This window comes from Schizosaccharomyces cryophilus, assembly GCF_000004155.1.
Source record: "Schizosaccharomyces cryophilus OY26 unplaced genomic scaffold supercont4.2, whole genome shotgun sequence".
Lineage (NCBI taxonomy): Eukaryota > Fungi > Ascomycota > Schizosaccharomycetes > Schizosaccharomycetales > Schizosaccharomycetaceae > Schizosaccharomyces > Schizosaccharomyces cryophilus.
The window spans coordinates 1,619,370-1,635,860 of NW_013185625.1; the positions used below are offsets into that span (position 1 = coordinate 1,619,370).

Genomic DNA, 16,491 nt, shown 5'->3' on the forward strand with positions numbered 1-16,491 from the left:
ATACATTACGTATAATATTTTAGGGGAAAATAAAATAGGGTTCGGTAAATGGGAATAAAGAAGAATAAGACAGTAATGGCATACGCCATTTGAGCTTATTCTTCTTACCATAGGAAAAGGCAGCTTTAGTTTGGCTAGCTGCCGATGGGCCCAGTCTATTTAGGTAACGTTAGGTCATGGATAAGTTGGTAGTCGACAACGAAAATAAAAGGATAAAAAGAGTGATTTTGTGGAAATAAACAGAATTTTTCGAATCCATAAACAAACGAAAAAACGTTTGTTCCTTGTTCCTTGTAAGATGTATGTCAAGACTGCGAATGGAAGCGTTTATTTTCATTTTGAGCCGGAAAATCAACCTAACCGAAGCACTACCGACACGATACGTTTAAGACCTCTCAGGTCGAAGACCGGACCGAAACACAACGACGTAAGATTTAGCTTGATGTAGGTCGACTTTTTTTTTCAAAATCGAAGGATTCACGAAATCTGGTTTACGGAGGCTCCTTGCATAGTTCAAATTTGTAACGCGAGATGATATAGTTTCGTTATTTTCCATAAAGACCACGAGAGAGCCTTACCATTACCGCGTTTGCCGAACATGGACTAAATCATTCTTACGCAGTCCAAATGCTTGGAGGGATGATGAAAGGAGGTCGTGTCATGTATTTGATCGGCTTCACTGACAGATAACCCAAAAGGAATCAAGATAAATTATCTACCGCAGATAGAGGAATGGGGTTTTCTTGTAACGAGCTTGATTTGACGATCAATAGACGACAAAACAAAGCTGACTATACTCGATGTTGCTGTAAATCTCGTTTCAATTGATTATGTACAGATCCAAAAAGACAGACAATAATAGGAAACAAAACAAAGCAAAACAAAAGTAAAAAAAAACTTGCACTCTGTACTCTGTACTCTGTGACCTGTAATCCTATCGAATACTGGTTCGTCACAAGGAACCAACAATCCTCCTCAATGAAGGAAGGATCTGAATGTGTCTCCCCTTTTCTTTTCCCTCTTTCTTGTGGTGGACAAATAGCGTAAAATAGACGATCCAGTAAATATTTTGCGTACTCGAGTGTGCTTTGGTAAATATGTTTGCGTAGACGACTTAAGATTTGCTATTTGCTGTCGAACTGGCCAGACCCTTCGATGATGAATTGTTTGTTTACATATTCAAAACATGGTAAAGCATTGCAGCAATAGCCTTCTTCCACCTTTGTCACAACTTTTTAACCAGCCTTTCATTAGGTTGTTTTTGTGGTTTCTTGGGCTTGTTCCCTTTTTTTTTCCTGCTCACGTCCATTGAGGACTTTATGCAGTTTTTTAGTCAACTGAACTCTTTAAAAGCAGACTGAGCGTACCCCTTCTCGCTCTACCTCTACTTCATCTACTTGTTTTCTTTGCCATCTTTGTTTTGTATCCTTCTCTTCAACCTACGTGGTCAAAGATTCATTTATTTTACTACCTACCTTTTTTCTCGCAAGTCTCATCATCTCATCTACTTGCTCGTAAATTCCTCTTGTAACAGTGCATTCATTTTCTGATTGTTTTACGTTTTCGTTACCCTTTTTGGTGTCCTTCTTCTCCAAACACTCTTAAGGACCCTCAACTTCTTCTTTTCTACACTTGCATCTCTTATATCGGTGAGTTTCAATCTTCAACTCTCCTTTGTTTTGCTCGAATTTCTTTCAGGGATTGTTAATCTTCTATTAGCAAACACCAAATCAGTTCGCTTCTACCCAACTCTATTTGTTAAGCGACCTTTTCTTGCTTTACCGCATTTCGTGCAAATCCTGAATTCGCTCAGGCTCGTTGTTGTCGCGTTATTTCACAGACCTTAGTTTTCTAGATTTTTATATTCTAGAAAATTAAGTCCCATTAAATTGCTGGTGCGCGCAGATTTTTCCTGCGCACAACCAACAACTCAAAAACCACTTTTTGGAAGGTTCAAGCTTTTATCCTTCTATTTAGCAGATTTTTGCATCAAACGAGCTTTTTATTAAGCCTCGTCTTATTTGCAAGCGGAACAAGCATTTCTTAGTCGGGTTTTGTGCTAAGATAGTGTGTGTAAGCGTGTATCATCCATTTGTTTTCGAATAACAAGAAGCCTTTGTTTTCTTTTGTCCCGAGAGGACTCTTTCTGTTTTTTTTTTCATCTATTTCCTTCATTTTTTTTCTTTGGAAACATTCTTGATTCGACAATGGCCTTCTCTTACCAGCACACTAATCGCTCGCAAGCCCAGCCTTCAGGGGCTGCCCCCGGCTATGGTATGTTTGCCCCCGTTTTGTCTAGTAATAATGCAAACTCTGCTGCATCGGTTGCTGCTCTGTTGAGCCATACCCCCATGTACGGGCTTGGCCAGCGTCGTCCGTCCTTTTTGCCTGGTGTTTCCGTGCCCGATTCGTATCCAGGTAAGTCGGGCATTTCTATCCCTTCTTCTTCTACCTCTCACCATCTCCGTACTTCATCCAACTCTTCCAGTGGTGTTCCTGGTTCTGCTGCTGGTCCTTATCTTTCACAGCATAGGCTTCAACAACGCCTACCTGCTCCTGCACCTTCAAATTATTATTGGCCTCCTTACCAGCAGTCCATCCCTGCGGCCGGCCAACCTCAACGCTATTTAGGTCCCGAGAAGTATCCTTTGGCATATCATCCTTCTGCCCAAAATCCTGCTCTCGGAAACCCTTTAGTGTTGAACCCTTCTGGTCAAGTTCCTTATTCTTCTTTAATTCCTGGATCCCGTGGGACTTATTACGATTCTTTAGCAAATGCCGGTCCCGTTAACTGTTATGCTGCTGGTGCTGCTGCTCAAGCCGGTAATCCCGCTGCTTGCGCTAATGCCCCTGCAGCATTAGGCAACCGTTATGACTCAAATGTCTGCAACGTTGCTCCTCCTGTGGGACATCGTATGTCTCCTCAATACCAGGCCGAAGACAGTGCTATGGATCAAGATGAGCTTAGTTATACAGGAGGTGTATCTGCCAACTTGGATTACAAGATGGATCAAATGGTTGAGTATCTTTCTATCATGACTTGCAAACTCTACGCTCGATTTCTTAACAATGCTCAAATGCATTCTCTAGCGAACTCTTTGCCGAGCCTTGTCTTTTCCTTCCGTAAATTCGTTCTCCAAGTCTTGACTTCAACCCGTCTTCCTCGTGCCTCTTGCTTGTTGGCATTGTCCTATATCTCTGATCGCTTGGATGCTGCGTCCCAGTCTTCTGAATTTTTAAACCACTGGACAAAGGAGACTCCCTTTTTCCAAATTTGCGCGTTACTTACAAGTGCTTTAATCCTTGCTAACAAATATTTGGATGACAACACTTTTACCAACCAATCATGGTCTCAAGTAACTGGATTTAGAACCCAACTGTTAAACAAGTTCGAACAAGACTGGCTAGTAAGCATGTCTTGGAACTTAAGCCCGGGTCCTCGTGGTCAGAAGGCTTGGGAATGGTGGAGTGCTTCTTACGCATTATTTACTTCCTCTAATAATGGTAGTATTAACAATAATCATGATCAATCTCAAGGCGCTGGTCAATTTGCTACTAACTCGCCATCAGTGAATCGTACCTGCTCGGATTACAATTACTATTATCCGTATTCGCAGGTGGGATACTTTCCAATGTACACCCGCTATGCTATGACATAAATCGATTACTGATTTGAGTATATAATGCTTCACAAATCTCTTTTTAAACTATTTACCCTGTTGCCCCTTGATGGGATTTTATTCGTTTTATTCTGGTTGAGTGATCTAAGGACATTCAGTTTTTCCTTGTTCTTTCGAGCTAGTTCTGTATCTGAAAGAAAAAAAACCAAAAAAAAATAAAAACTAAAATTGGTAAAAAAATCTTCTTATCAGTATTAGTTACTTATTGGACTTTTGTTTGCTGTTGTTTTGTTCTTATTGGTTTGTTATGAGCACCTTTTAATTAAAATGCAAACACTGGCTTAACCGTTTCCATTCGATATAGATTTTTGCAATATACTGATACTTTATATACATTATCTGTCAATGTCCAGGTGCTTGGGTGAAAGTTCATCCCGAAATTCTTATATTATTTAGTATCGTGAAGCAACTGTGTTTGTTATAGCTGATGAGCTAACTACTTTTCGCAAATTGTTTTGATTATTATTATCTATTTTGTTCCTGCTTGGGAGTAGCTCAACTTGCTTTCCGTTTCCTAAGGATTGTATTTACGATAAAATACGGTTGACTTGATAACATTGATTTCTTTTTATTGTCGTAACTCTGATCAATCGTGAGAGGCCTATATAAGTCGAATTCAAGTTCGGCTTTGCTCTTGCTATATCACTTGTGTATATGAATGGTGGTTCAGGCCTTTGAATCATTTTCGTCTACTAATGTGATGTCCAATTTCTAGCATCTCTAAAGCAATGGGAAAATCGCTCCTCGTTATCATATGATTGATATGAGCTTGAGACTCTAACTCGTATTTCGAGTATAGTTCTTTTTCTAAGAAATCTTTGCTATGAATGTCAAACCGAAAAGTAAATAAAATGTTTTTCCTTTCTGTTTTGAATAGTTACAGGCTAAAACCGCATCAATAGCTTGCGTCGTTGAAACTATATTGTAAGTATGTTGAAGCTAATGTCGAATAATTCTTATTGTAAAAGCTATGTTATATGAAACCGTTTATTCCATTGAAGGATCTGCTTCCCTTTGTTCGCCCGTTTAACGTCCTTGAGCAAAGCATCGTTATATATTGCCCTTACCCTTACCCAGGCAGAAGATTGTTTAAGGACGCGCCACGAAAATTGTAGCAGCAACCAACCACCATACCACAACTTTTTGAAAATGTCTATGGAATTAGATCAATCATTGGATGCTATCATTGCTTCAAAGCCCAAAGGAGGAATTAGAAAGCGCCGTTCTCGTGTTAGCAAACCTAAAGCCCCTAAAGCAAACAAACCCTCTAACGATACTGCTTCTACCATAAAATCGGTAATCTCTGAGGAATCTAAAATCATCGTATCTAACTTGCCTGCTGATGTTACAGAGCCTCAAGTTAGAGAACTTTTTGTAAAGTCTATTGGACCTTGCAAGCGTGTATCTTTGGCTTATGGCCCAAATGGTCGCTCAAAGGGCATTGCTACTGTTATCTTTTCTCGTCCTGGCGATGCCACTCGTGCTTATGAACAGTACGAAGGACGTGTGGTTGATGGCACCAGAAAAATGAAGGTTGAGATTATCCTTGACCCCAGTCGTCAATTGAATTCATTAGCCGCTCGCGTTGCTCCTGCTAAAGCCAATACATCTAGCAAGCCCAAGTCCACAAGAAGAAGAAACATTCGTCGTGGTAAGGGTAATAGCCGTCCCAAGAAATCGGCTGAGGAGCTTGATAAGGAAATGGATGATTACTTTGGATCGAACACTGAGAATAAGTAATTGATATAAAGCGAATCAGGTATTTAGAAATGATCAAGGACTTATGATATAAGGGCCACCTAATTAATGGCTTGGATTCTTTCAAGATTTTATTTTTTTTCGAACTTTAGTAGTATTGGAATATAAAGCTATGTTACATTTGGCTCTCTCATGATCGAGGAAAACGGATGATGTTGTAATTGGAAATTTTGGCGCGATAAAACACTATATTCTATTTATTTATGACGGTGAATGAGGATTTTTGTGAAAGGAAAATCTTCTCACTTGAGTAGTTTTGAGAGATGCTTAATCCTACTTCTCACTTAACCTCCTGTTCTGCAACAAACCCATGTTCGGTGAAGCAATAATGAATGCTTGTCTTTAGTAGAACTCTGAATAAAAAAAAAATTCAGTGAATTATAAAGTCGACTAATGGACTACCTGATTTCGCATGCGATGATGAGTTTTTAATAATCGATTTTTATTATTAACATGCATGTTGTTGGGCATTAGTCTGATGCTTGTTCAGGTTATGACGGCGATTCTAATTTGTTCTGATTTCGATATTTTATGATTATCGGGTGTACTTTCATCTGGAAAATTTCGAAATACTCGAACTTGGATCGTATTAGCCGTTATACCTTACACGTATGAAAGGATTGTATATGGCTCTTGCGTGTAGCTGCTTTCGTATTTGCGGAATGGCTTGTGCTTCCTTTAGAGGTTATATCTCGTTCTCTTTAGTCTTTTTTTTTTCAACAAAAGAAAGGCTGAGGGGATGAAGGTTGGGAGAACGCTTACTTATGGACTTTGGAGCTTACGATGACGATGGTTTATTTGGCTTATATTCCTGGAGCTATTCAAGTTCAGCATTATTGTTTTTATTCCGTATGGGGATGATTATATGTTTTTGTAGTCTAGTGCGATCATCAGGTTGAGTTGGGGTGAAGTGAAACATTCGAGATAAAACAAATATTTGAAACCAATGAAAAATCCATGCTGTTGAAACCCTATAAATTTTGTTTAATTAAAAGTTTTGAAACTCTTTGAGTTTAATCCATTTTAAAGAACAAGGTTATACCTAAAGTACTATGTTGCATTAGTGCTTACTTGAAACGAACGCATGAAAAGTCGATTGGAGTTTTGTTGTTGTCTTATTGGAATAAGATATTGAATATATTGCGAACAGGTGGTAGTTATGCTGATTACTAAAATTTAGAGGTTACTGAGCATTTAAATATTTTTTGTTCATTGTAAACAAAATAAAAATTGAAAAAGAAATTGCCATTGATTTTATAATGTATAAGAAACCCAAATGAAAGGATTTTTTGAACGAAGTGGAGGAATAAATAGGCTTCGTATCGTTAAAGCACAGTAGAGTGCTGAATAAGTATTGCAAAGTGCAACAACGTCGCTTATTTCGATCTGATGCGGTAGAGGTCTATTTGGACAATTAAGTCGAGTCCTCACTCACTGTTAACGAAGAGCCAGCTATTATAACTTCCATAAAAGGTTCGCGGTAAAGCGACGGTGTTTTAATCTCTACAACTGGCAAAACTTCATGGAAAACTATACAGTAGAGAAAGTCTGCGGATGGCTGAAAAAAGTTGGATTTGAAGAAAACATTGACGCGTTTGCACAACATAAAATAGAGGGACGACATTTAATCCGGTTGTCACATCCATTGCTAGAAGAGCTTGGGATTACTGATGCTGAAAGACGTCGTCAATTCTTAAAAGAAAGAAATAGCTTACGAGATACCCCGAAACCATGCATTCTAAGGTTTATTGCTTGCAATGGGCAGAGCCGAGCAATTCAGTCTTTTGGGAATTATTGGGAAACATTGAATCTGGCTTTACGAAAATTTTGCTTGCCGGATGGCATAAAGTATAATATCTGCGTCACGAAAAGTAGTCAAATTCGACCCATCTTTGAAGAAGACTTTCAGGAAATATGCCACAACGTGTCGTCGCCAGAAAGAGAAAGACTTATTATAGTTTCGGAATCCAAGCCTTGCCCTTCTTTTGAAGATCTTCGTAAATCCTGGGAAATAGAATCCGCTCAGCCATTGCCAAGCAATTCTAATAGCCCACAAAACTTTTCATCTTTATTGTCTAAGAACATACAAAAAACCCTCTTTCCTTCGGATAGGACAAATGCTTCTTGTCTATCCATACAAAGACCCCCGAGTGAACTTATCAGTTCACGGATTTCTCACTTTTTCCCTGAACATCAACCAAAGTTATTAGAAAAAACGCTATATAATTCATTTGTTGGGAATCAAAACCTTCATCATTCTCGTGAAAATACATTTGGAAAGGAGATTCTACCAAAATCGAGAAGTTTGCGGCGCCAACATTTAGAGCTTCTGAGATCAATGTCCGCATTAAAAATAAATACGTTAGAGGATTCAAAAGGCATAAATAGAGCGACGCCTTTGAACGAATCGGATATTGATAAGAAAAGCAAACCAACCGTTCCTATAAAAACCCCACCTGTACAAAATTCTTCATTTTCAAAGAAACTTTCTGAAAGACATAGGGTTACAGACTTACAAACAGCTAGCTTACGAAACATTCAACTTCCATCGGTCACGTCCAAAATGTCGCCGATACCGTCTCCGTCTTTCGTGGAACAAGTATCACCTGCCTCGCCTACTCCGACCACCACAAGTGAAGATACAAATGTAACAGAAGAAGAAATTGAAGAACAGCCAGTCAAGTGGATTCGCGGAGCATTGATTGGTTCTGGTTCCTTTGGGCAAGTTTATCTCGGTATGAATGCATCTAGTGGTGAGTTAATGGCCGTCAAACAAATTTGCATTAGTGAGTTTAAAAAATCTAAAGAACGACATTCTAGTCTTTTTAAGTCCCTTGTCAGTGAAATAGCTTTACTGCAGGAGCTGGCTCATGAACACATTGTCCAATACCTCGGATCAAATTTAACTTCGGAGTTTTTGAACATTTTCTTGGAATATGTTCCTGGCGGTTCTGTCACCGGACTGCTTGAAATGTATGGAAGTTTTGAGGCCGGTCTGGTCAGAAACTTCATAAAGCAAACATTAGAAGGCTTGCAGTATCTTCATTCCAAAGGCATTGTGCACAGAGATATTAAAGGTGCTAATATATTGGTTGATAACAAAGGAAAAATCAAAATCTCGGATTTTGGCATCTCTAAAAAATTGGAATTGGAAAATCCCACTGATAAAATTAGATCCTCTCGGCCGTCTTTGCAAGGATCCTCGTTTTGGATGGCTCCAGAAGTGGTCAAGCAAACACAACATACTGAGAAAACTGACATATGGTCACTTGGCTGTTTAGTAATAGAAATGCTTACTAGCAACCATCCGTATCCCACTTGTGATCAAATGCAAGCAATTTTTAAAATAGGACAAAATATCCCTCCTGAATATCCTCCCAATGCCACTCCCTCCGTCCATGACTTTTTGAATAAAACTTTTGCCATTGATTGCCATGAAAGACCTACAGCCTCGGAATTGCTCCAGCATCCTTTTATTGTTAAAATCGGATAATCAAGTGACAGTAAAAATTTGTTTTGCTAATGTTTCGAAAGTAAATGACTTTACGATTTTTACGATACATAATGTTGATGTTTTTTTATTTCTTTTGTATTAACGTCTTGTGCATTGCCGCTCTTTAATTTTTGATTTTCTTTCTTTTATTCTTTAAAAATTATTTAATGGTTAATTCTTTCTTCTTTTATTAACTTTTTTGTAGAAATTGGAAACAGAAAATAATATATGGTTTGTAATTGAGGAAAGAAAGCAGTATTAAGTATTGAAATCAGTAGCTAATTCTTTATGCTAATAGGATTCTTCATGTATTAACGAACATCATCTTCGGGATTGCTTGTTTTAAATGGAATTATGCTGCTTATAGCGAATCTAGCCAATCGAGTATCTTGGGCATTTGTTACGATATTGATATGAAATCCGGGAAGAGAATGAGGGTACATTTCATATACAGCTTCAATTTGAGGAAATAGAGGCAAAGCATTTCCAGGAAGACCAAAAGAGATATTTCCTGTTTGATCTCCAACGCTTGAAGAAATCCCTTTAAAGTCGTGAAGCTGAGGAAGGACCAACTCGGAAAGGACAGACAAAAAATTATACATTGGTTCGCCCTGAAGAGTCACGCTTGCTCCTACAGGAAAACCGGATCGTAATCTCCACGGAGAAACATCTTTTCTAGCTTTTATTATTTCTGGCTCCACACCGGTGATGGAACGGAAAGCCATAATAGTGCTCAATAGTTGAGACTTTTCTTGAAGCGCTTCCTTGACCATAGTACTTATAGAAACCTTGGAGATGCTGGGAAGATTTTCTGGCCGGACTGGTCGCTTAATAGGCAAGAGGGGTTTATACCCACGAAAATGGCGAGGGGGTCGATTTTTGTAATATGGATTGTCACCAGTCCATCGAACCAGTCGATCTGCTGGCTCATTATGGTGGGGAGAAGAATCCGCAAAATCAACATTGTGTTTATAAGTTCCCACTAAGACGTCGGACAGAATCGTATCATTCATATGTTCTTCTAAACGATTGGCCATCGTAGGTCCTGGACGAAAGTATTGTGAGTGGGGATCCCATCCTGGTAAAGGACTATTTTTTCCAAGTTTTTGCTTTGTAGTAAATGCTCGATTCTGTACAAACGAGTAAAGACTTTGACGGCTTTTGAAATGAATCATACTCATGATTACAACAGAAGCCTCCCCTTTCTTTCAAATGAAATCAGATTTTTACGCGTTCTATATTATAAAAGTAGAAAGAGAGCTGATTAGGAAAATTGGCTCGAACACACCAAAAATCAACTATTAAGTATCCTTGTTTCAGAGATTGAGATATTCGGTAAGTAAACTTCAATTACGATCAGTTCCTACCCATCCAACGTTTCCTTTAACTTGGATATAAATATTTTTGAGTATAAAAATGCAAAAAGCAGACGACGCACCGTAAACAAAGGGTAGTAAAGCTGAAGACAGGCGGTATAATCTTCCATAAATAAGCATGGTGTTCAGGTGCCTTATGAACTATTACGAATGGTACCGTTGGTTTTTAAGCACTTTACAACATGCCTTGTGTATCCTTAAAGTAGAATATCTTAAAAGTTGCTTGCCAGACAAGTTTTGATATCATCAGATAATACTTTACATTTGCAACATTATGGAGTAAAATTACCCCTTCCTGATTCTATTCTCAGTTCTATCCATACTTTCAGTATTATTCCGGTGACATTGCCAAGAATATTTTTAAAAAATATTCTAACGAGTAGAAAAGCAATTGTAGTGAAAATTAAATACTGGATTGCAAGGTTCAGACAACGTATATCATATGTACCATTACTTGTTAGATTCAAAATTTTACTTTGTATATGTTCCAATTTCATTACTCTCATATACTACTTTAAGAGTAAGCAACCTTTTGCATGTCCCTTATTCCTAGGAATAATAGTATCTATGCACTTGCTGAGTACTATAAGGATAACAAAACATTTCTTTAGGTTATCAGAAACAGAATGAACGAGGAGTGATTGAAAGAATCTACAATGACAAGGATTCGATTCCCTTGTCATTATAATTTAGCGCGAACACTTCTACGTGTCCTTTTTATTACCATTAAAAAAAATCATTTCCATCATCTTGACAGACAAACGTCGGGTGATTCATACTAATATGCCTTTCCTTAACTTCATTTTTTAATTCTCAAGCGTTACAAGCGGTCATACGCTCCTACCTCATTTCAAGGCCGCTTTTTTTTTAAAAAAAAATAAAAAAAAAGAAAAGAAAAGAAAATTGTACGACAAGCCTCTTCAAGTATCATTGATGTTAATCATTTTCTTTAACAATTCTGATAAAAACAGTTGACGCTGCACATCAGAAGTATCGCTAGAAGAATTTGGCTGTGGCTTAGGACTTCCAATAGGTCGAAATAAAATCCTTTCACCATTCAACGGGGTATTTTGATGAAAATCTTCATTATCGGTTGATATCGATGTTCGATGTGAACGTAAATGTGGATCATAGAAAGGTGTCCCTGGCCTACTTACATCCTTTTCTCGTGTGGCATCAAAAGAAGCCATAAGCTTCGAATGTGTCATCTGAGTCAGGTTTTCAGATAGAGAAGGTGAAATTGGCTGCGATGGTCTAGGGTCGACCATTCTACCAAATTGTAAGCTTGCGATACTCGATGACGGTTGTAAAACAGAAGAAGCGCCAGAATAAAACGGTGATGTAGGTGAAGATTGGTCAGATGGTAAAGACGATGCACTGAACTGAGGGTAAGCAGGAATACCTGTTGACTCCAAAGGCCGATAGAATCCGTGAGGGGTTGCAGGAGATGATACGGACACAGATGAAGCTTGAGCATTTGCATGTCGACCTAACAATATATACAAAGAGTCAATAGATAGTTTCAACGATGCGTGATCCTTGTTTATCTTTTGACGTTCCGTTTCCTCTTTCTCTCCTAGAGGGTAAATTTTATTTGTCATAAGTAATTTCAGCAAGTCGTAATTCACATCATACACTTGTTGCATGGGAAAGAAAAACGGTAAACCAACATCCCATTGAGTACTCCAACTTAAGGATTCCTCAGTAGGTAAAGCCTGCTTTGTGTTTTCAAAAAAGAAGTTAAAACGATTGTAGATCTGTGATAGACCTGCTCGAATATCTTTTGTCAGCCAAGTATCTCCATGCTTTAGGCAGAAAGAAACCAACGTGCATATAGGTAAAACCATTGGGGAAAGGATTTTATTATGCAGGAGCACTCCATAAGGTTGTGGGTGATCTTTGTGCAAAGAACTTACATTTAGTGCATGCAAAGGAAGCTGACCATTCACTGCATCCAGAAGTACTTCAAAAAACATTATGGTCGTCTGTGTAGCTAGTTTCGCAGAAGGAACCCTCTTATTTGCTTCTTGTGTTTCACTATACCCTAACTTCGATGCGAGACACCTTGCAGCAAGCGCACAGTAAGCCATTCTCAATAATGTTTCGTAAGACAACTTGGCGTTTTTTAAAGAATCACTTAATAAAAATCGAACTCGCTTTACAAGTGAGCTTGTATAAGACATACAGTCAAAGTCGGAAAATGCCAGAGCATAAAGTCGAAGAAATAAGGATACAAGAGAATTGTCCTTTTGATACATTACTAAAGATGGGTCAAAAGAACTGGGTTTTCCTAAAATACGCTTAAGTGCAATAAGAAGGCTGTTACAAGCACCTTTTGCAGCAACACCGTTGGGAGAAATAGAAGCCAAAAAGAAATAGGAAATTCCTAACAAATTAGCATCTTCAACCATCGGTTTAGAAGAAGCTTCATTTGTATGAAGCGAGCTAGAAGACGAGCTTTTGTATAGTCCTTGAAAACGACTTCGAGGAGAGTTTGTGGCGGATGAATCAGCATTTTGTACTTCGATTAAACCTAACTGATGATAATGAATGCCGCAATTTGGAACAGCATAAGCAGCCATATAGTAATACTTTCTAGCAATAGAATAATCCGGCAATTTTGGAGAACGAGCCTGAGCCAAATAACGATAGATATCACCTACATAAATAAGAGAACCATATACAGTACTAATCAGGTAATGAGCTTGTTTGTCAGGCAAAGAAGAATCAAATAAAGGACTAAAAACGTATGCAGAGCGTCTAGTAGCTGTCTCAGGATCGGCAGATGTTGATGTATTTTGAATAATGGAACTCAAAGTACCGGAAAACAGATTTTTTAAACCAAAAATAGAAGAAAACAAAGACTTTAAAAGAGTATCCTGCTGCAAAGCACTTCCCGATTCAACCTTTATTTTTCGAGACTTTTTCGTAGTTTTGAAGGCAAGTTGAGTAGCAAGATAAGATGCTAAAGGCTCAAGGCATTGCAAGCGGTAAACTTTAATCAAAATGAAGGCGAAAGAAACGTAAAAATGAACGCAAGTGTCAAGGTAATGAAAATATAGAGTCACTAAAGACCCAAGTACCTCTATATTATTCTTCCTAGACGTCTGAACAATTTTATGTTTCAAAAAGGAAATAACTCGATAATGAACCTTCGTCCATATAAAAGTTAAAGCATCCTTTTCTAAAGCAAAAGAAACATCTGTCAGCAAAATTTCGCCTATAAGGGCAGCAATCGTAGAATTAACAGACAAAAGCTGCTTCCATTCCTTGCGATTTTCCAGTTTCCCAGAATTCGCGTCCGTTGTTAATCGTTTCGAATTCTTTCGCTTCTTCTTGGCTTCGGTTAAACCTTTCGATCCTTCCAATACATTCCCATTTTCAGCGTGAAAACGTATTTGATTCTTCTCTATTAAGGTATCCAACTCATTTCCAATTGCCGTCAAATTCTCTTTTAAGATGGAAAGAAGTGCTGTACTCTTGTCATATTTTTGTTCACACAACTTCCTAAGTGTTTTGGGATCACATGAATCTCGGGCGCTCATATGTAGGAACCTTGCCCTTGACAATAGTCGTCCTTCGTTGATGTAAATTGCCGTAGCTCAAATGCTAAGGCAAAATGAATGCAACGAGGGAGGTTGAATGGAAGTTTTCCAACTGTGCGATTTTGGTAAAGAAAAGTTTCAACCTTACAACGTACGGTAAAATCATTCTGAATACCGCACTTGTACGTTACCCCAACGTATGTGCTAAACCTATCTTATCGAAACAATAAACGTTACTCCTTATTTATTTTTACGCGTAGTTCGCAATAAATAGCCCTACCCTGCGTTGAGAAAACCAGTCACAAAACGAAACAACAGAAACCACGAAGACAAAACCCATACAGATAGCACTAGCCTTTTACCACAACAAAAGTAGCAATGGCCCGCTATTCCGCTTCACCTGCTGTTGAGACCAAGTGCGCCAAAGCCAGCGGTGCTTACTTGAGAACTCACTTTAAGAACTCTCGTGAAGTTGCCTTCACCCTTAATGGCATGAACTTGAAGAAGGCCTTTGCTTTCATGGACAATGTCCTCGAACACAAGCAAGCTGTTCCCTTCCGTCGCTTCAACGGCGGTGTTGGTCGTACTGCTCAAGGCAAGGAATTCGGTGTCACCCAAGCTCGTTGGCCCGTTAAGTCCGTCAAGGTTATCCTTGACCTTTTGAAGAATGCCGAAGCTAACGCTGAGGCTAAGGGTTTGGATATGGACAAGTTGGCCATCAAGCACATTCAAGTCAACGGTGCTCCTAAGCAACACCGCCGTACCTACCGTGCTTATGGTCGTGTCACTGCTTACTTGTCTCATCCTTGCCACATTCAAATCATTGTTGCTGAGGAAGAGGAGGCCGTTCCTAAGGCTCAAGAAAAGGTTGCCCGTGTTTCTTTGAAACAAGGTGCTAAGGCTCGCAACTTGGCTGCTCGCAAGGCTATTACTGCTGCTTAAAATGAAATTTTCATCATACTGTCCTCTTAATATAGTTATAGTCTTCGTAAATATTCTAGTTGTAATTCGTAGTTATGGCTTAATTATTACACGTATTTTTTAGGTTTTGTAACGTATTGCTAATTAACGGGACTTGGGACTATCTTGAAAAATACTGAGACAATACTTTTACTGTTTATTTCAAAAAATATTCTCAACACCAGGCCATTCAAATGATTGACCAGACAATTTTGCCTTACCAGCTTCCTCTCGTACATTCCAGTATTCACCACTGAACTCCCAGTAGTCTTCACCGGTAATGGGATGCTTCTTCATGGAGAACCATCTTGGTCTCCATTCTTGCACTTCTCCTTGATCACGCATCTTTCTTTTTCCTCTTTGTTTCTCCTCAAGCCTGTTCTTCTCTTCAGCGGCAAGATCATATTGTCCTACTTCCATTGCCCTCTGATCAGGCCGTAATCGAGTATCTGTGGGTGGTAACCATGGCTTTAGTTCGTCCGTTAAAGCATTCAAGGAGATGGCGAAAGGTGTCAGATTGAACGGACGGGGAGGCCTCTCATGGTTTTGCCATAGCATTGTCTTATTGCTACCGGAATTATAAGCAAATATTTTATCATTCCAATGGCCATTCACTGTGTACTCGGGAACATCACTGGTGGATTGAACACTTCCTTTTACTTCATAGGCATGGGTACCACGCCAGCCGCGAGGCTTAAAATCCAAGATACAGTTTACATCATCAGAATGATTTTGAACCAACATCTGACCATAATTATCTATGGTAGGATTTCCAGCAATGATTCCCACTACCGAAGAGGTAATCTTTTTCCATGTAAACAACTCCGTCTTGCCTGAGGGAGTTTTAAGTTCCAGGTACCAAGTGCCAAGAGGAGATATGTCAAAGCTTTTACCATAAAACTTCGATTTTACACTTGATTCCCCATAATATTTCCAGTTCACAGATTCTGAGTATGCTGCTCCAACAGGTGGATGGTGACTGACCTGTTCAATCACGAACCGGTATCCTTTATCAGGACGGCATAGTTCGTAAGTTTCTCCGAGCAATGGATTAAAAGGCTTTGCTACACGATTAATGGTACTTGCATATTCTGAAGCTGCAAAAGCAGCAACGTATAAAACACGCCAAGCTGGATCGTCCTGTTGAGACGCTAAATTGAGCAAATCTGTATATTCCATATCTTCTGCAACACGTTGCAAAAGACTAGTAGGTTCATTAAAACTAACGGGTAAAGCCATCTTTGTCATATCTTTACCAATCATTCCCTTCAAAATGCCCCAAAGACTGATTTTTGGGCGATCGTCATTAACACCTAAATTTAATCGAAGAGGTGCTTCATAACCATGGAATGATTTTTGAAGCTCCGAAAAAAGAGGATCTGCTTCAGCTTCATTTGATGGCGCTTTCTTTTCTTGTTTCTCTGTGCCACCTGCAACACCAGGAGCAGAAGAAGGGGGGATATTTTGTTGATCCTCAGCACCTTCAGGTAACTCTCCTTGTAAGGCTGGTTGTTCATTTCTTTGGGATGAAACTTTAGAAGAACTTTGATCACCGGTAGGAGCAGGTGCCTCCGCAGGAGGATAGTGGTCACCGGTAGGAGCAGGTGCCTCCGCAGAAGGATAGTGGTCACCGGTAGGAGCAGGTGCCTTTGAGGGAGGATATTGGTCACCGGTAGGAG

General features: G+C 39.1%; 7 protein-coding genes across 7 annotated transcripts in view; 4 read left to right on the plus strand and 3 right to left on the minus strand.

Moving 5' to 3' along the window:
* Positions 1 to 2,207: 2,207 nt before the first annotated feature.
* Positions 2,208 to 3,659, plus strand: SPOG_04681 (cyclin Clg1; the record flags this gene model as incomplete). The annotated part of the gene is made up of 2 exons (XM_013167372.1): positions 2,208 to 2,391; positions 2,419 to 3,659. The coding sequence occupies 2 exons, from the start codon at positions 2,208 to 2,210 to the stop codon at positions 3,657 to 3,659; spliced, it is 1,425 nt and encodes a 474-aa protein (XP_013022826.1).
* Positions 3,660 to 4,829: 1,170 nt separating this feature from the next.
* SPOG_04682 (RNA binding protein Mlo3) lies at positions 4,830 to 5,472 on the plus strand (the record flags this gene model as incomplete). The annotated part of the gene is made up of 2 exons (XM_013167373.1): positions 4,830 to 5,416; positions 5,448 to 5,472. The coding sequence occupies 2 exons, from the start codon at positions 4,830 to 4,832 to the stop codon at positions 5,470 to 5,472; spliced, it is 612 nt and encodes a 203-aa protein (XP_013022827.1).
* A 1,400-nt stretch (positions 5,473 to 6,872) lies between these two features.
* SPOG_04683 (STE/STE11 protein kinase Byr2) lies at positions 6,873 to 9,200 on the plus strand. The gene has a single exon (XM_013167374.1). It carries the CDS (start codon positions 6,961 to 6,963, stop codon positions 8,929 to 8,931), a length of 1,971 nt encoding a protein of 656 aa, XP_013022828.1. The 5' UTR covers positions 6,873 to 6,960; the 3' UTR covers positions 8,932 to 9,200.
* On the minus strand, positions 9,116 to 10,466 carry SPOG_04684 (ribosomal protein subunit L7). The gene has a single exon (XM_013167375.1). The coding sequence runs from the start codon at positions 10,110 to 10,112 to the stop codon at positions 9,243 to 9,245; it is 870 nt and encodes a 289-aa protein (XP_013022829.1). The 5' UTR covers positions 10,113 to 10,466; the 3' UTR covers positions 9,116 to 9,242.
* A 61-nt stretch (positions 10,467 to 10,527) lies between these two features.
* Positions 10,528 to 14,084, minus strand: SPOG_04685 (EST1 family protein). Its single transcript, XM_013167376.1, has one exon. The coding sequence runs from the start codon at positions 13,850 to 13,852 to the stop codon at positions 11,228 to 11,230; it is 2,625 nt and encodes an 874-aa protein (XP_013022830.1). The 5' UTR covers positions 13,853 to 14,084; the 3' UTR covers positions 10,528 to 11,227.
* Positions 14,085 to 14,131: 47 nt separating this feature from the next.
* Positions 14,132 to 14,955, plus strand: SPOG_04686 (60S ribosomal protein L17). The gene has a single exon (XM_013167377.1). It carries the CDS (start codon positions 14,231 to 14,233, stop codon positions 14,792 to 14,794), a length of 564 nt encoding a protein of 187 aa, XP_013022831.1. The 5' UTR covers positions 14,132 to 14,230; the 3' UTR covers positions 14,795 to 14,955.
* SPOG_04687 (sterol binding ankyrin repeat protein) overlaps positions 14,855 to 16,491 on the minus strand; it is a 4,286-nt gene continuing 2,649 nt past the window's right edge. Inside the window, exon 6 of the mRNA XM_013167378.1 lies at positions 14,855 to 16,381. Within this exon, the coding sequence (XP_013022832.1) occupies positions 14,975 to 16,381 (1,407 nt within the window). The 3' untranslated portion in view covers positions 14,855 to 14,974. The remainder of the gene's footprint in view (positions 16,382 to 16,491) is intronic.